Source organism: Onychostruthus taczanowskii, unplaced genomic scaffold (assembly GCF_017590055.1).
Source record: "Onychostruthus taczanowskii isolate IOZ18803 unplaced genomic scaffold, ASM1759005v1 scaffold4, whole genome shotgun sequence".
Lineage (NCBI taxonomy): Eukaryota > Metazoa > Chordata > Aves > Passeriformes > Passeridae > Onychostruthus > Onychostruthus taczanowskii.
Genome location: NW_024501459.1, coordinates 12,353,593 through 12,373,740, shown reverse-complemented (window position 1 = coordinate 12,373,740; position 20,148 = coordinate 12,353,593). Strand labels below are relative to the sequence as shown.

Here is a 20,148-nt window from a genome sequence, read left to right as displayed (position 1 = left end):
TCATTTCAATAATCAGTACAATTAGTTTTGCACATAAATATTTAATGAGTCTTTGAACTAAAGTTCAATAGTTTGAGAAACTGGTAATAGGAAACAATATTTATTTCATGAGTGGGTTTTAGGATCCTGAAAATGAAAGAAAGAAAATATTTGTTCCTTCTTATTGCTAGTATAGAGTTATTCCCTGTAGTGATTTGACCAGATTAAAACAAAAGTCACCAGTTCAAAAGAGTATCCAAATCTGGCATGATTACAATGCTTTTGCACACCATCTCATGGTCCATCAGAAATGCTCTGGCACTCTTACTCTGTTTTTAGCTCAGGGCATAAGTCATCATAAGTCAATATTGCCCATTGTTGCTACAATAAAAAAAAAGGAGCAATGGAATTGATAGCTCAAGTATTACTGCTCCTCCTCTTTACCACAAGACCATGCTTGCGTTCAAGCCATTATACTGGGAGATTCTGCACTGATGCTCTGTAGTTAGCAGATATCACTTGTCTGCCCTTTCAATGCAACCTTGAGAACTAAAATTTATTCAAACAATTTTTAAAAAGCAATGCACAAATTGAGACCAACCTGTTTATAGACACTGTTGAATTGCAAAAGGCACCTGAATATCAAAATTAAAACAAATTCTGAGGATTTATGCTATAAGAGTTAAATTAATTTTAATGTGAATTTTACACTTTGATCACCATGCAAAAGTGAATTCTTTAAAACACATAGATAAGTTTTGATATGCATCTACTATTGTTTTTATAATGTTCTATTATTTATAGCAGTATCAACCACGCAAGTTCCCAAAGGGTTAATACAACTAGATGACTGAAATTCATGAGCATAATCCTAAACAAGTGAGTTGAAGTTCTATCAGGTCTATTTCATAGCATCAGGGATTACTGCTAGCAGTCTAATCCTACTGAGCCTAAGGGAGGTACGTTGTATTGTATTTGAAATCCTGGCCAGGAAAGAACGGAAGGTTAAATGGGTGCCTTGCTCTGTAATCAAATATCACAGGCACTACTTATCTATTCAATGAACAACTAACGTAGAAAATCAATTAGGAAACAAATAGCTTCTTCTTTTGATTTTTTTTTACCTAACAAAAAGAGAGAGTGAAGAGTAAATGTTTTTATAATACATGTTTAATGAAAATATATTATATTATAAAATAATCTATACATAGAATGGCAAATATTAACTGGAAGGTACAAAACACCCCATAGCAGCTGCTGTGTTTTAATGCTATTTCTTTAAGTAGCAGGGCTATTTTCAAGGCTAGCGTGTTTTCAAACTCCGGCAATTGAGCGTCTTCTGAGCATATAAAGCAGCACACAGAAACTACTCATACAAAAATATTAACTGACTGCAGATAATTGGACTGTGCTCAAATGAAATCACAAATACATATCCGGTTGTTTGTAACTGAACATCTTAAATTATGTATCAGCTGTGAAGAGCATTTCTTCAGCTGTGCATCATCTTTTGTTCACTTGGTTAAAATCCCAGGAGTACTGAAAAAGGCTGAAGCTCCTGCTGGTCTTTGTTCCCAGCAGGGAGAACTCCCTTTTGGTGGTCTTGAGGTTAACACCCTACCCGCCTCCCCCCCCATACCTGTCATTCTGAATAGACTTCACAGTCTGTGCACACAGACAAACAGCCTGACCTGGCCAGCTAGCTTGACCCCTGGGCAGGAAGAAGATCACATCTGGTTATTAATATTGGGACATTAAAAAAATGTAATCTTCAAGGCACTTGGAGAAGCAGGCTGGCAATTATACAGTATGTACAGGATGTCAGTCAGGGAGCATGTTAGCCCGATATTATGTCCAAGAACACTAAAACGTTCATTTTGCTCTGATGAGGGGTTTCAAACGCAGTCTCCCTCTGTATCTCTGAAAGCTGGCACGAGAAGTTTGCCCAAAGCACTTAAGGCTCCAGATTATCTGTTCTTACACTTCACAATTTTTAGTCTGTTTTACACAGTTTTATAATGTAAAACATTTGTAGCTGAAAATTGATGCAACTAGAAAAAAGATCCCACGTGGTTTTATAGCAGAGAAAAGGCAACTAATAAAGGGAACAAAACCTCTCAAAATTACAATTGTGAAAAACATTCCCATTACATTCTCTCAGTATTTTACCTCTATCCAGATTTTTTAGTTTGTTCATTCCAGGCATCTGCATAGTAGACAGTTTAAACACAGTTTATGTAATTGGCTAAAATATACAGAAACACATTTGTACATGCTTGTGATATATATTATATACAGATGTATTTATACAAAGCTTTATATAGCACAGATTTAAGTGTCATGTGTGAAATCTTAGTTCCACCAAGTTCAACGGAAAATTTACCATTTGCTGGAGTTGGGACAAAAATTAACCCTACCTAAAAAACACACTCCCATCAGGATATGTACCATGAATATCAAAGCCCTGGTTTGACCCCTTTATATAGCCAGATAATTATTCCTATGTGGCCCCAGTGGTTACACCTAAAAAAGAATGAAAGACCATGGTCTGGAACTATTATATGTCATGTGTTTTATCCCAGCCTTATTGATGCCACATGGAAGATTTTATATTGTCAATATGAACCCAGCATAGGTCCAGAATTCTTCACAAAGGAGACTCTGACTGCTCAAGGCACACTTCTTCAACTGTTGTGTGAAAGGCAGAGGAGCATGGTCTTCAGAGAATTCTCAACTGAGTCCTAGATGATGGTGTCAACAAAATCTCCGTGCTTGAAACAAGACCTAAAATTGTCTCCAAGAATAATTATTGTTAATGCTCCCAGCCCAGTTAACTTAAATCAGCTGTCATTAGTTTGGTTTTGCTACAAACCACCACCAAGACTTTTTCCTTGCTTTCAAACAAAAAAATTTCCTGTCAGACTACATTGGGGCAACACCCAGGATGGGCCTTTTACCAATAATGTGTTAATCTTATTATCTTTGAGTCTGAAAAACAAGCTTCATAGCATTGGAGGTGGGAAGTTTCCAGCTTTTCAACAGAATACTGGCACTTGTTTTTAGCTCTGATAGGCTTTGAGAAGTCAGACCTTCAAACTGAAATGCTACTATGTATGGAAAAGCTATTACAGGAAAAATGTAAGATGTTTCTAAAATATATTAGTCACAAAGTTACAGCAGTGCTTTTCTCTCTTAATATTACTGGGGCTAGGCTCAGTACATACAGCCATATGAAAAAAAGTATTGATAGAGTTAGAGAGCACCCTACAAATTTCTAACACATTTTTCCTAATGCAAAATATGCAGCAGGTTCAAAATGCATGATAGCTTCTCATGGGATATTCAGCACACCTTTTTTCTCTCTTTATTACTTGAAACAACACAGACAACTCAAGCTCAAGACAATAAAATTTTATCCCAGTCATCCCAGATAAATAGAAATGCTCATAGCAATGCACATGACAATGCACATAAACACTCACATTCATCCACAAGAGAAAGTGGAAAAGAAAGTTATTGGCAGAAAGGGAGAAAAATATAAAGGGGTCTAGGGCTTGGTAAGAGTGAAACCGGGGTAAGTGCTGCAGAAATCTAGGTGCCAATGGCACTGTGAAAAATAGACACGTAGAGATGTTGGTAGAGAAGGAAGAAAAAATGTGGTGAGGTGGTAAAAAATGTCTGCATGTGCAACTGAGGTTGCAAAGAGTAAACCACAAGGCAAGGATGACACTATGCACACTCCTGAGGGAGCTGGCATTTTGGAGTGAAATTCCAAGCTTCAGGCAAGAGAGGAAATGTTTCTGACAGGTTGGGGCCTTTCAGGGTGGAGGCTTTCTGGTTTTAAATAGCAGCTGCTTTAAAAAATGCTCACAAATGTGGAATAATTTAGGAGGAGAAATGGGCTATAAATGAGGTGTCCTAGTGTGTATGCTCACCCACAAAGTATGCCATGGTTATCAATACCCAGCAACCTGGTTTGATCTGTAAAAACATTTAGGGAAGTGGATTTCATTGTATCAATTCACACTTTGTATCAAACAGGCAAACTGCTTCCATGAGAGGGAAAACAGTCCCAAATTCACATCCTCTCCTCCTTTACACATCCTCATTGCAGAGCAGTCTCTCTGACTCTGCCTTTCTGACTAGCCTTTTATCTAGAGCACCAGAAACAAATGGGAAAGCCCTAGAAATAAACTTTGGGAGAAAAACAGGAACAGTAACCATCAATTTCAGCAAGAAATTACTGAAATAACAGGACTTTTTGAACTGGATAATTTCTCACAGTAGTGACAAACCACAGTAGTCAAACCACAGGAGAGCCATGTCCCAGTCAATTGACAGAGTTAAGAAACACTGTCGTTTTGGAAAACTTCTCTATCCTTGGAGTAATACTACTGAGATCATCAATACTGCAACAAGATGGATTTAGCCCACATTCTTCCTGTCTCTTTCCTCTCATCACCATTTTAATAGGAAACAAACAACATTTTTAAAGCTTCAAACAAATTCTGCAGAGCATAAAAACTAGCAAAACCCTTGTATTTTTCCTGAATCTTACCAAATATTTAGACTTTTGCTTAACAATACGACCTACCTCATACTAAAGAAATTTCACACACTGCTCATGCCACTGGCAGCTGAGAATCTTATCTTTGTGGTATAGTAAGGAAATAATCCTCACCAAAAACCAAATGCTGGGTGAAAAGTTGGGGGATGGGTTATGTGAATGACAACCTTGTGCATGTTTTAGCACTGAAAAAGGACAACTGGTGCTGGGAAAGAACTGTGGTAGTTCATCAAGCCCAGAACACACTGACACAGCCCGGGAAGGCTCCCTGCAAGGTGAGCACAAGAAAAATGAAACCTACCTGAGCAGGGGATCAAAACACAGACCCTACAGTTTGTGACAGCAGCCACTGCCTTTCTATAGCAGATAAAAAAGTTTTCTGAAGCCACCAGCATCCCCCTGAGCTGGCTCTGCCTGGGAGCCCCGCAGGTCTCCCTGGCAGCAGGGATTTCACTCTCATCACAGACACACTTATGTGCACTCTGCTACTGCCCTGCCAGCTCCTCCTCCTGCCACATCTCCTGCCAGGTGTGGTGTGGAGTGGTGGCAAGGACAGGGCACACACAGCTGGCTCCCTGCCAGCCAGGGACTCCCTGACACAAGCAGAATAACTCTGCCCTCCCCCACGGAAGGGAACTTGCATCAGATCTCCAGTTTCTTTTCTGCCCCATTAATGGCAGAAAGGGAGCTGAGCCAAAATTAGAGAGGGCTGTCCTGTGACTGTGTGTTTGTCATACGTTTCCTTGTTTCAAGTTTTCTCCAATGACTAATAGCCTCTTTAAGAGTTCCCAACAAAAGTAAGCTATTCTACTATGGAAATTGCTGGACAAAGTGAGAAACATTAAGAAGTATTTCTTTTTATGAGGGCATAGGAAATAAAAAAGGAAAAAACCCTCAACACTGATATACTTAAATTTCTCCAAAAAAGGGAGGGGGAAGAATGCAAAGCATTACAAACCTAATTTTGTGAAAAAAGTATTCAGTGATCTGCTGCCAAGATAAGTGCCTCTTTGCTTTAACTAATTAGCACTATTACAGGGTTCAGTAGTGACATTTCAGCAGTAATTGATCCTCTGATGCAATTTTTGCGTATTTCAAACTAGCCAATACATCCAGCCAAGAAGGCTGTGCAAGGATGGAGGCTAGCAGTCAGCACAGAGGTGCCAGTCACTCATGAGCATGACCTTGGATCCTGGGATGCTAAACAGATGCTGCCAGGAGGAGCCACTAGGACTCAGTAATCTAGAAAATCAGACCCCTAATCCCTCTACTTTTAGCACTTTCTACTGGCAGGTAGCACAGTTAATTTAAATTCAGGTATTGGCTGTCCTGAACCAGTGTTTATATACAGTCACACAGGGAATTTGAACTTCCTGGCTTGCTTTGAAATTAGTATTTCATTTCAAATGTTGTGCTGACTTGGTGGGGAGGGAAATTGCCATCATATTTTCAGATTACTTCACACTACATACAGAGTAACATAGTTACTATATATTTCTTTTTCTTCTAAACCCTAATGTGAAAGGTTTTAATGTCAAGCAGCATGAAGGCCAGAACAATCAAAAAGTCAACATAGCTCCCACAGTATGAGTTCAACCACAACAGACATCCCATCTGTATTTCATGGTATACCTTAATAACAATCAATAATACATTAAAGTTAGCACCAAACAGTATGAAAAGGGGACACTACAAAGAGTCAGTTGCAGTTATGCCTCAGCCTTGCAGTCAGAAACAGCATCTTCTATTTTGCATCAGTAAATAAATATCTGGGGTAAATATTTGCAGATAGATGGTTAATTAGCTATTTCTGTTCTTCAAGCTCAGCAAATAGTTAATCGCCTACAAACATTTGCACCTCAAGCCACTAGGTATAGCAACACGTGGGAAAGCAATAAGAGGCAGGCAATGTGAAGAGAGAGGCAACGTGACCCAGGCACAAGGAGATGCTTCTTTCTCTCAGTCTCCTAATTAACGGGAATTTAATTACTCCATGGGTTAATTCATGGGTTGGAGTTTTTTCCACTCAGCTGTCTATGCAGAAGCAGCCTAACCACGTAGGCACTTAAGAGAGGGGCAAAAAACTAAATCGACAGAGGCAGAAAACAAGCTAGATGCACTAACAGGGCATTTAACAGAACAAAAGTTACCTCTGTGTCTTCTAACTGCAAATTAGGACTGATCCTGCAGAAGTCATAAACGAACTCATGACAGTCAAGACCAGCCAAAGAACTGTGAGAAATGCCAGATACTTTTAAAGTTAGCTGAGCATGCAGAAGAAACTCAGTATGGATGGATAAATCCAAGAAAATGTGCATTAGAAGGACTACTTTGAACCAATCAAACATTTTACTGGTGTCTAAGTTAAATGTAGCCACCCCAGGACACTTCAGCATCAGTTTGAACGGGGGGCGTGGGAAGAAGCATGTAATGAAAGGCAACATATTTCCAGCACAGACTGCAATAGGATTTGTTTAAAGCAGATTATATTTTTGGATGCACCAGGCATGGGACAGTAAGATCATACAGTTCCACTGAGAACAGCGTGTTCAGTTCTGAAATATCTGTGTATCTCCAGAAAAATTTAACACTGGTAAAAGGAGTTCAGAGATCAGTGATGGGATTAGCAGAAATGTGGAAAAACTTTCACTAAAAGCAAGACTGAATGGATTGAATTTTTTTGTGTAAACAAATGAGAGGCATGATAAAAAGACCATAAAGTAATCATAAAGATGATTGTGAAGTTATAAAGATTATGTAAAAGACCATAAAGCAAGTAAGAACACATGATCTTTTTCATTCTACTACTAGATGAATAAAAACAAATAAAACAAATAAAACTTAATAAATTAATGACAGAAAGTTTTAAAAGCCAAAAAAAAATCCTGTTAAATTAACCTGTGGAACTCCTACCCACTGCATGTGATTGAACCAGAAGTTCACCTCATAAACTGATTTGATGTTTGTACACCTATAAGACTACCCAAAGACAACGTTGCGGGGGAAAATATACATACTTGAATTTGTGTGAGCATTTTCCTGTATAAGCAACATTATTCTACATTTCCCCATGGAATATTTTTCTTTTTTTTTTTTTTTTTTTTTTTTTTTTTTTTTTTTTTTTTTTTTTTGTCTGCTTTGCTCTCAGAAGCAATTGTTGTTAGGCAGTCTGTAGCAAAGAGATTAGATAAGGTGGACTAATGGTATAATTTGCTGTGATAGGACAGTGATTGCATACTTGGCCTATTAATGTGTTGTTGCTTTTAAAATAACATTCTCTTCTGTTATGGACAGCCACTTCAAGAAATGTACTTAACTAACTTTATTTGCAATAGAGTATTTTTCATTAGGACAGGTTGGAAAGATATCTCATGATTAAGTGACTCAGAAAGAGCTCCAAAGAAAAAAAGAAATTTACTTTATACCCAGACCAAATCCTGATAATTTCAGCCCTAAAAGTGTATAAAAATTATAAGTAACTGGGAGAAGGAAATTAGAAGAAAAATGGAAATCCAACCTTTACTGCAGCAGATGCTAATATATACAGACCTTGGTACAGCGTTACAGAAGATGACAGGAGCATCCTGAGGTATGTATGGACACACATAATTCTAAATCCTGGCTATGCTCCTGGGAAGTGCACACTTTTATAAGCACTCACACCTGCCCTTTTGTTACTGTCCACTGCACCCCCTGTGCAAGAAACCCAGCCTCAAACAATCACGACTTCCCTTCTAACACTACTGTGGGATAAGTGTCTCTCTTGTGAGCATGAACAACTTCAGACTCCACCTCTAACTCTTCCCAATACTCAAATTCATCCTTCTCAACTGCAGACAGTATTAAGTCCATGTAAAAATAAACATATGCAGACAGAAAGACAGACATATGTGAAGAACTTGTTATGCTTAATTATAATTCTGTGAGGACCATTTAGTCTGTCAGATGTACTACAGGCCAACCTCTCAATCACCTGTGCTCGGTTACAGACACATTGGGGGTTTTTTTCCCCAAAGCCATGCTCTGTTTCCTAGTACAGACAGTATTGACCTTGCCTTCTAAATCTATTAGGACAAACAACTACTAGAGGTAAAGGAAAGACATTTGTTTAGTTCCTGTTGTGGACACGAGGCGTAAAACCTTTGTATCTGGAGAGCACAAAAGCTGAGTGAACTGGGATACAGGCTCTCTGTAGCATGAGATTTCAGTCTCCTTTTATTGATTACTGGCTCAACTGTTACTTATCATAAAAATTGTTACTTACATAGAACTCTTCAAAACTAGCATAGCTCTTATATTTTGTGTGCCCCAAAATGCTTTGGCTAAACCATATCATCTGTTTGATGATTTTGAGGTAGCTGATGCCACAGAATTTGAGCTTCTCAGTGAAAAACTCATGAAATAAAAGAAAAGAAATATCCTAGCAAGACTTCTTGGATCCAGCCCCTACATGTAACATGTTGAGTCAGAGATGATCCCACAAACCTATTTTTGTTTTTTGAAAAATAAAAAAGGCAACACAAAAAGGCAAAAAAAAAAATCAAAGTGACAACAGAGTGTCTGAATAAGGATTTGCTCTTTCTCAAAAATACCTGTAAGCAGTCCTAATGACTAGCTACAAAGATTTTCATTCCTTGAGTTCTGTAAGTCACAGAAATTCAAGGGTTGTGAAGATATTGTTGAAGCCTGACACACTACAAAACACACCAGTGGAGACAGGAACAGAGAGACAGAGCACATTGACAGCATATCCAATTCATTGTGACCTATGAGACTACCTTAGTAAATCAAAAAGTGACAAAGGATATTCACAGCCTAGATACAACACCTATTACTGAGATGCATCTGCAAAAGGGTTAGACCCAGGGGACTAGCAATACAGCAGTGCTTTCAAATCTGCCCAAACTCTCGGTCAGAAATTTGATAAAATTAGTCCTAAACTATTTTCTGTGGCCTGTGATCTTTGTCATCTGAGACCTGACTTCAGAAGATCCTGTCCTGACATATCCCAGGATTCCAGCTTCCTCCTGGGTCAAGATTTTGAGTCACAGAAGCTCCTGAACAAATAAGGAAATAAGGTTTTCAGAAACACTTGAAGTTTGGACTCATTTTTTTCCACCAGCTTTATTCTTCCTAATTTCCAGCCATTCATTAGCTGCTTACATATCTGCAAATGCCAAAGGGCGTTTCCAAAATAGTAACATCTAGATATTAAAGCTGTCTCATTTCAGTACTAAAGCAAGCTTTTTTCCATGCTCTCATCACTAGCACACAAAGAACAAGATTACCAAGATGCTCCTTAGACTTCATTTCATTGTTCTCGTAAAAATATCAAGTTTCTGGTCATTCACAAAGTGTTTATTCAATTAGTTATTCAATTAGTTTATTCAATTAGTTATAGAATGTTAGCATTTTTTCCTCAATCTATTTCTCATACAGCAAGATTTTGTCTAGGTTACACAGAAAACAGGAACATTGTTGTCTGAATGGTATGAAGCTGTGACAGGGGAAGTTCAGCTTGGACAGTAGGGAAAGGCTCTTTACTGAGAGAGTGGTTGGTCACTGGCACAGTGACAACTTCTCAGAGAAGTTGTCATAGCACCAATCCTGTCAGAGTTCAAGGAGCATCTGGATGACAGACCTATAGTTTAGTTTTAGGTGTCTTGCGAGGAGCAGGAAGTTTGATTCAATAATCCTTATGAGTCCCTTCCAACACCAGGCATTCTGATTCTATGATTCTGTTAATAAGAAGTGCCCTTACTTATCCTTTACTTTATTAGGACCCAGAGTTTTGAATTTAGGATAAGGATAATATGAATTATAGCTATTATGATACTTGAGCCACTTGCAACGTCTTAAGATTTTCCATGGAAAACAACTTCCTTTTTAATAAACTTGTTTGGAGACAACTGACCTCCCCCACCAAAGAAGTCCTATAGGTCCAAACACAAGCTTAGGATGCCAATGGAAAAATTTCATATGCGCTAAACAACTGAAATCAAGAGATGTAGACCTTTGGAATTCCAGACCTGATAAAGGTTTGGAAAGAAGAGTTTTCACTGCTGGCCTTTGTTTTAAAAGGGTCATCTTGAACTTTCTCTAAGAGTAATCTAGTTTTCTGTTAAAGGTTGGGGTACAAACTATCCCAGAGCAGCAGATTCTGTGCCATCTTTATGAGTAAAGGTGGCTCTATGGTTCTTTTCTCCAGGAGCAGTGCAAGGAAGTAGTGCATGTTCTTGATTTCTGAGAGTTTACAAGGGAGAAGAGGGACTACAAATAAATGGCCACTTTGGGCAGAGCACTGAATACTGCCCTTATATGCTAGTCTTCCTGCACACAATCCAGCAATAAACCAGTAGTCATACAGTCATGCATTTTATCCATGTAAATCATGTGAGCAGTATGGTTTGATTAATACTGTAGGATAACAATTTTAAATGGAAAAAGTTCAAATTTTTTATTAGGCAACCCTGCTGGTCAAACATCCACTCTTGGAATGAGGCTGGTATGTTACTATCCATAGCTCCCATCAGCAGTATGTTTCCTATTCATGCATACAACCAAGGAGTATTGCTCACACCCCTTATACATGACAAACCCTTTTTTTTCTGTAACTGCTACTACTGCAGTAGGATGCCCAAGGCATGGGAATCTGCACACTTCATCATTCAAAGACTACCTTTGCTCAATTTTTGTTTTCTTCCATACCCCCTGCCTTTAAAAGCTAAGGATTATTTTAATGCCTGCCTTCCCACTGATAGAGTAGAACATACAGTTTCCCCTGAGGCTATGGTGCACAATATGCTGTGTATCTGTCTGCTGCAGTACTGAAAGGTTGGCACATTCTATTACAGACCAAGAGGGTAATTTCTATGACATCCTCCTTCATGGCTGTCCACAAAGCAAAGGTCTTGAAGTTCTTAGCAAAGCTTCACTTCTTTTATGTACCAGCATGAGGTTGTACCATCATCAGTCTGCACTATTTCTGCCTGTATTAAGTACACCAGTCTAACAGGCAGATCATCAGGTTCAAAAATTATTGCAAGTCACCACTTGTAATTTATGTTTTGTCAACATAAAGCCTCTACTCATATTTAATGTAATTAATACCTGTTTTCTGTTGTACTGTATTATATTTTACCAACAAACATACACATGGAAGTTTATCCAAGAAAATACATCTCCTGTATTGTGCCTGATCCTTGCTGAAACCAACAGAAATTGCATTACTTAGTATTTCACACCAGCATCTTCACTATCCTTTCTTATCCTTTTCTGCTTCAGTACTGCCCCAAAGGATGAAAAAAAGAATAAATGCAGAAAATTCTGTCCAGCAATATAGAAATATATAGAGCCAATTCAGTCTCAAAACCTATGTATCAAAAAGCTCAAATCTGTCCTGTACATACGAGGCCCATAAGGTTTTACTCCCATTAATTCTCCTATAAAATCACAATTCTGGCATTTAGGTGGATGGACCAACAAATGCATAGATCAAGGGAAAGTTTCTTCTAAATTACTTAGCAAAAACAATAGCAAAGCTGAATTCCTTGTATCCATGTCAAAGTATAACTTTCCTGTCATGTGTCAGGCTTTTTACTTTTTTTTACTGCTCACTTTTAAATATGTGGAAGAGAGCGTAGAGAAAAATCTCACCTGGGAGAGTCTGGCAAACTAATTACAATTTTAGAAAGGACGCCTGTAGTGAGTTGCATAATATCAGCTAAAATCTCCTATGGATAACAAGAAAATCTATGTTGCAAGGCTGGGAGGGAGTGGCTGCTAAATCCATAGCTGCAATCTATTAATGCACACATACATATGCAGTCACATTGACATAATACTCTTACATACACTATACACTGCACCTCTGCTTTGAAGCTCAGTCAGAAATAATTACACATTTCTCTTAATGTCACAATGAAAGAACTCCAGGCACAAGAAATTGCTGTTATACAGCCATTTTGTGTGTTGAGCATACTGAATAAATGAGGCTGATGCTCTTTCTGCTGCTTTGGCTCTCCTTGCTCACTTTTCCTGCTCTCCAAGAAGACCTACTCACTCGGGCTCCACTGGGCAGGCTGCACACTGCAAGCAGTCTGGTACAGCCTCCTTTCCAAGGGCAGCCTCACACACCCTTACCCAGGACAGCACACAGATTGGGATTCTGGACAGCATTTCAATGGAAGAACATGAAGATTCTTTAAACTATGATTTGAGACCTCCCTGTTTCAGTAGTAGGCTGAATACAAAATATGGGATTTTTTAACCATTAAGGACCATTATATAAGCCAATCTGAGAGACAGACATTGGAATATCAAATTAAATGTACAAAAAATATAATGTGAAAATGTTTTCTCTACTGTTTTATTTTAATTTTATCATAAAAAGGGTAGTTTTGAAATTGCTGTTTTACCAGCCAACAATATTTTTTTTGTTAGCTGGGGGATTTGGGATTTTTTAAAATAAATATTCTTGTCTATAGTGTACAAGTACATATAGTGGGCATATACGTTATTTGTAGCTATGACTACACAATGTATGTATAGCTGTGACTAGACAGTGTGTTCTTTTAACACTGATTTCTCTTTATACATGTAAGCACAACAGCATAATCTGAATTACAGTAACTGAAACTTGCAGTGGAAATTATATTTCATAAAACATTTAAAACCATAAGTGAACATAAATCTCAAAGGACCTTAAAAATTGAAATACCTTCTATCCTCTGTATGAGGCTTGTGTTGAGGAACAAATTAGAATTACTTTTGTTTATCACTGAAAACAGTTTTATTCTAAATAACAGAAAAGAATAATAACAAGAAAAGCTTGGTTTAGCTCCTCAGGTGTGCAGACATATTCCAATTTCCTTTCCACAATGATTTTTATGCAAATCAATGCTGCACAATCTCCTGACCTCTTTTACCATCATACTGGGACAATGACAGTAAAATAATTGGATTGGCATATTTGTAGGATATTTTAGTTTATATTAAAAAGTTAATGTGGGACAACTGAAATGAAAAGAATGTGACTTTCTGTTAATTCCAAGCTGATCAAGTACCAATATTTCATGCCAAACAGAGTAAAGCAAACAAAGTGATTTGGGCTGTTAGTCCATTTGTCCCCATGTGCATATACTTCACATCCTCCTCAGTTGTTAATTCCTAAGAACCATGCTTTCATCCAGAACAAGGATAATGAGAAAAAACCAAGCAGTGTTCCTTGGGGAACTGTTACACTAAAAGTTACCTAAGGACTAAATCCCACTTGTGCCTCCTGCACGTGATAAAGATGAGCAAATCATTCAATACTTCTGGCTGATTTAAAATCCAAATATGCAAACAGCATTATGGAATCCAGACAGACTATTCTGCTTCGCTGATGACAGATGCAGGAAAAAAAAGATTAATCTTTTGACTTTGAACCAGCAGAGAAGTGGACACCTCACTTTAAAGAGCAATGCAGAGGCCCAGCTGAAGAGCAGGTGCTGCACGGTATTTGACTTTCCTGCAGAGGATGCTAGCTAGCAGGACCAAGCAGCTGACCATGAAAATTCTTGGCCCTAAGTGACCCAAGAACAGATTATAAATCCATCCTATAAAATATAGCAAAAGCCCCATTTGTTCTTCCACCCTTTCTATATGTGATGTTATACATTTGTGATTGTCTCATTTTATTGGACTCTTTAGAAAGCTGTTTATGATCATTTGCAGACAAAACAAAGGCTCATTGTAAACTCTCTTTTAAATGAGTTGGAAGGTCAATATGAAACAAAGGGCACCACTTTCATAACTGCTTACATGCAAACTATGCTTGTGTGTGTAATATTACAATGCATTTCAGCAAAGGGATAGAGTCCTAGCTAATTACAAAGCTAACATATAATAGCATTGCATTAGCAGCCGAAGAAATTCCTATTGAATTGCATACATCTGAAAATAGAAAGAAATGGTTGTGCTGAAACTTAATTATCTTGGCAAAAACTGTGAGGGCTTGATTCTCAGAAGACATAAACACAAAGCTCTGCTTTACACTCCCAAGGATCTAATTCTTTGTTTATTCAGACAACCTCCATCAGATAAAACTCACCATTTGGATTGACTGATCTGCCTTCTTATTTATAGTATCTACAGCTAAGTAACACAATTACTGCGTGGTTTGTGAGCAAGGGAAAGAATACTTCTGACATACAAACACAAGTCCTGAAAGAGACAATCGGCGTGCCCTGCCAGATTAAAAAAGTTAATGCTGTTGCATTCCACCCTAGAATTCCACCCTAGGCAGAGAAGACAAGCCTTTTCCAAGGACAGGTCTGACTAAAATGCCTTTTTATGGGTTCAAAGTAAAACATTATGGTAAAAAAATGAATACAGCTTTGTTTGTTTCTTCAGTCATCGTTAGCAATAGACATAAGGGTATTCTGGTTTTGAGCCCATATGGAAAGACCATCAACACTTTCTGCTTCTGGGTCCTTTGCCAAAATACCATATCCCACATGCCTTTTACCTTAAAACATAAAAGAAAAGGTGTTGTTCTGGTCAAATAAAGGAATAATTTTTACTAGCATACGTCTAATGTTAAAGCTGCCTAAATCCTGCCAAAGACATTACAACACCATCTGCAAAACAGATTTTCATTAAATTGATCAGTTAAAAGTTAAGCAGCTAGGCAGATGATTCTTTTGAGCTAACCTTTAACCTTTAACCTTCTTAAACTGAAATCAGGCCACTCCTTTGCTGCCTGAGAACACGGGAGGTAAAGAGATATACCAAAATTTATAGCATAAATAGTGTTGTGGATCAATATTTTGTCAATAAAAGGAAGACCAAGGTAGTTCTCATACAGCTTGCTAACTGCTGCCTCTCACTTTCCCTGATCTTCTAAATAGTTGCATACACAGTGTAAACTGTATTAAATACACAGTATAAAAGCAATTACTATTTAAGGTATTATCAGCTAATCAAACAATATTTTTGATAAACTGGATTCAAATATTAATTTGTGATTAGAAATTGATTATGTGATTCAGTTACTTGGTTAAGTAAATTTTACTTTCAGACATTCCGGTTTACTTTAAAAAAGGGCTATCCTGTACTTATTTATTTATTAATAAAAGTATTTGGAAATTATTTTATGAGCACAGGACATGATATATGCGGTTCCCTGAAAGCTATTTGACTAATATACAAAATGGCTGCCTTAAAAGCAGTTCCAGCTATATGTATTTTACATCCACAGAGACAGATTACCGTCCTGCCTCAGCTTCCCAAAGCTGCAGAAGCTGAATGCTTCCTCCTGCAGAATGGAAATGCACTCTGTTGCTATAGAAGCTTTTTCTGTTTACTTGTGGAGTCACTGAATGCTTCTTGATGGATGCTGCCAAGACCTTGCAACTCTTCTGTGGTTTAATTTGCTAATATCAAGCCCCACAATTCCAAAAGTAAGTCTTTGGGAAATTCATTTAGGCCAAGCTGAGTTCATTTAGGGTAAGGCCGTCTTTGTTCTGGTTCTTAGCAGCCACATTACCAGCACCATTTGAATACTGCACTTCTGTAAGGAACAACCAGGCCATTTCTTCTTTAAATAACTTAGAAAACAGCTAAAGGTTCCACTTTGCCACATTTAGAATCTAACTCTAAAAGTGACATTTCCGTACTGCCTAAAATTATACAGCTTCAGAAGAGAAGCTCTGATGTTCATGGCTGCTTTAAAAGCTACGGCTATGAAAAGACATCCTTTTATTCCATCAATAGTTAAGCACAGGGAGAAAAATCAAGCTGCTACGGCAACATTTATAAAAAGAAAATTCACAAAACAATAGCATTTAAACAAATATCAATTACTGAATAAAAACTTTGAGGTACTTGACAAAGCAAAGGAACAAAGATACAGATTCTTCTTCTGTGCTTTCAGATGGTTTTAGTATTAAACGTTTTATTGCCAAACCATGTTCACAGCACCTTAATTTTAAAAAAGAGGAGCTGCTTGAATATAAACACAATTCATGAATATTCTATATTGCTCCCAAGGCATATATCTATTATTCATACAAATTAATGTTCTTTTTTTCCTTAGGTGCTCTAAAAGTTTATCTGATATATCAAGAGAAAAAAAGTTTACAACTCTCTTGGTGTAAACAGCTTGACCAATACCTGACAAAACTATCAAGTCTTCTAGCAGATAACTTAGCAGATTTTCAAAACTGCATTTATTTACATCTTGAGGCCTGAATGTACACTTACAATTAAGAGCAACGCTTTCTGGGTGATGTACAGAGGCATTACATTCTATTACAGAGCACACACATCTTGGTCATTTGGGACACATTGTAGCACTTCATACCAACCCCAAATCTTTAAAAAAACCCACTAATACTCCACTGATATTTCTGATGTGACATCACTCTCCTCCAAATTAACCTTAAAAAGAAATTATATCAAAATAGTGTATGCATGTGTATATGCTACCTGCTTTCTGAGAGTCATTAAACCTAGCGGGGTTCAAATTTCCAAGATTCTCTAGGAAATCATGAGGGACATAAAATTTTTAAAAAGCTGAGATGCTCACTAGCAATCCTAGGGACAAGTCCTTTAAAAACACATGCTTCAGGAGAGTTGGAACCCTATAACCATAGGGTTAACAGCCAGAGACTTCTCAATTGTCCTACTTAGGCCATGAAGCCTAGAGGGTATCTGGGAGTTTATGGATTCCATTTCCACTGGGATGTCCTTAACTGATTCAAAGACAGCTCCAAAGGCTGGATGGTCCCTTGCTGTGTATGATAGCTGCTACATAGATGCTACTAAGCTGCTCCATCTAACAAAGGAGGATTTGGCAAAGAAGATTCAGCAGCAGGACATTTTCAGTGACAAGGGCCAAAAGCTAATACTCTCTCCCGTAGCATCCCATATCAAATATTTTGTAGGACAGGCTGGAAACCCAAACATATTCTTCTCTAGGGATCAGGTTGAGTGAGTGAAGAGAAAGTACTGTTTTGAGTAGATAGTTTGTGTACCTTGTGACTATAGGTTTTGGGGTTTTTTTTTTAAATAAGCAGCTGGCATCTTGTTTTCAACAATTTCAATTGAAATTTAAATTTCAGAAGCTTTGACAGTAAAGCCATCTGAGAAAAGCCTTCTGCCTTCCCTTCTCCTACTCTGTCATTGCTGTCTGTGGCACCATATGCAGTAGCATTTCTTTGAGTGGTGGCATTATAGAACAAATAATTGAAATAATGCAGGTTAATACTCAAAAAAACAGATGTGTACCAAAAATGTGGTTGTTTTGTTTGGGGTTTTCTGGTTTGTTTTTTTTTTTTAAACCCTGACTTAGAGGTCAGCTGCATAATGTAAATGGAGGAATCAAGGAATGGCTTCACAGATGACAGGGAGCAGGAACCTCTAAAGAGAGTTTTGCTGCAGAGGCAGGCTATGGCACCAGCCTCTCAGCTCTTTTCGTACCTTTCATAACAGGATTTTAGACCTTAAAAAAAACCAGCAAAAAATAACACCCTCTATAATTAAGGAAAAATGCAATTTAAATAAAATATATTATTAAATTAACCGAGCAGCCAGCACTATGGGACAGTATAATAGACCAAAACTTGTGTTAACCACCATTTTTGCTCACAGCAGATGTACCAAGGTTACAACTACCAGGTTATAAAATTACTGCCTGTGCAACATGTATTAGCTCAGACCAGCCATTTGAATATGGCTAAACACCAGAAAAAATGTTATTTCTTGCTTAAACTAGAGGTCTGCTGAGACTTTCCCATATTTGTTCTGTATTTACAGGTCTTCAACATGATTAGAAAACCAGCATAGTTGCTGTAATCAGCAGACGATCCTGATAGTTTAGTTATCACAGATTTCTAGTATAAATCAATAGATAACACTTGCAAAATGGATTTTCTAATCATATTTAGAGCTTGTTACAGTGACTAATGGTTTGCAATATTTCCTGAATTTTTATATCCCCTAGACAAAAGAAGTTTTTAATAAGTTACAAAGTTATTCATCTTGGAAATGAATGTGTTATATTTTGTACATGAACCAAGACAATCAAGCCAATCCAGTAAACACACTGCAGAAAATAAGTTACCCCATAATTAGGGTTTGGAAAAAGTCATGACAAGTTGTGTAATAAATGGTATTCATCACTCCCACGTATTCATTATATCCATAGTTTTTTCCAGTAAAGATAAAAATATAGTTGCCATTCTACTAACATATTTATCTACACCACACCCTTTCATGTTTGTGAAAAATCATTGCTGGTTTGGAAAAGAAGGGCAGACAAAAGGATGACAGTGCTTACTTTTGAATATCCTTTGTAATAATGTGGCATATTGCTGTCCTTACTGAAAATACCAAGGTAAAATAACTTGGCTGTGATACATTATGGTTGCAAACAGATATATATGCCAGAAAGTGATCTCCTTTCCCTATGCACGATATGGGAAAAACATAATTTTCCATAATATCTGTCAAGCTTCTGACCAAAATGTAATGGACGAAGTCTGAAAAGGCGATGAGAGATGTAAAACACCATTTATTATGAGAGAACTTTTTTTAAAAAATTACTTATGGACCCTGTGTTTGCAGGAAGTGCCTCCTAAATGACCCCCAGGTGACTCAACAGGACTCACCTGGAGCACTCCTCCCTGACTAACCTGTAGTTTTTGTTTGACCATATGCATGTTCAATAAACATTTACTCTACTAATTAATCAAAGTCCTGTTTGATGAGCCCTGAAAGGGTTAGTTTCCCAGCCTACTTGGTGCTGGCTGGAGTTGCTGTCACAGACTTACTTACCTTGTAGAGTTTCAGGGCTGCCTCATGCCTGTGATTGGTGGTATGTAAGCGCAATTTATCCACGCTGTTGGTGTAATAGTCACAGGCGTTACATTTCAGGTGAACTGGGTTGCCAATGGCAATACACTTCAGCCTCCACTCATTAGTTTTGCCGCCTTCTTTAATGTGAGCCACCAGTTGATATTTCTGCATATGTTTGTCAGTCTTGCAGTGGAGCTGGAAGTTCGCTTTGAGCTGAGTGTTGTAGTTACAGAGCTTGCACTGGTAGATGTCTCCAATTACAGCCCTCCACTCCTCTTCGGGGAGTGAGCGCTCACTGCTCACATGCACACTTAGGGCCTCCAGGCTGTCAGAGGTGAATTTGTTGCAAACAGCACACTGGAAAAGCTTCAGCGCTGGGTCACTGATATAAGGTGACAGCTCTCCTGCAGTAAGGAGGGACAGGTCATCACCCATTAGCTGACCACTGGCAAGCCGGATTTCAGGCGGCAGCTCATTATTTACTACAGGAGAAAAAAAATTAAAAGGGAAAGTAGAGACCAGCAAGCATAGCACACACAAAGGAATCTGTAAAATAAAGCCTTGACAAGGAGTTTGCTTTCTCTAGAGCTTAAACTATAAAAAGCTGTAATAGGATTGAATCAGGATCAATTACAATCATCCCTTTCAGCTTCTAAATTCCCTCATCAGATAGCTTTAATTACTCCTACTGGGCATGATGTCATTCTGGAATTTGTATTTTCAAAGGCATGAAAGTTGATCAATAAAATAACAAAACAGCA

At 37.9% G+C, this 20,148-nt stretch overlaps 1 protein-coding gene across 1 annotated transcript in view; it reads right to left on the bottom strand.

Annotated features, from left to right (window-relative positions):
- Window positions 1-20,148, bottom strand: part of ZFHX4 (zinc finger homeobox 4) — a 149,958-nt gene that overhangs the window by 102,724 nt on the left and 27,086 nt on the right. Inside the window, exon 3 of the mRNA XM_041412881.1 lies at window positions 19,367-19,869. Coding sequence (XP_041268815.1) covers window positions 19,367-19,869 — 503 coding nt within the window. The remainder of the gene's footprint in view (window positions 1-19,366; window positions 19,870-20,148) is intronic.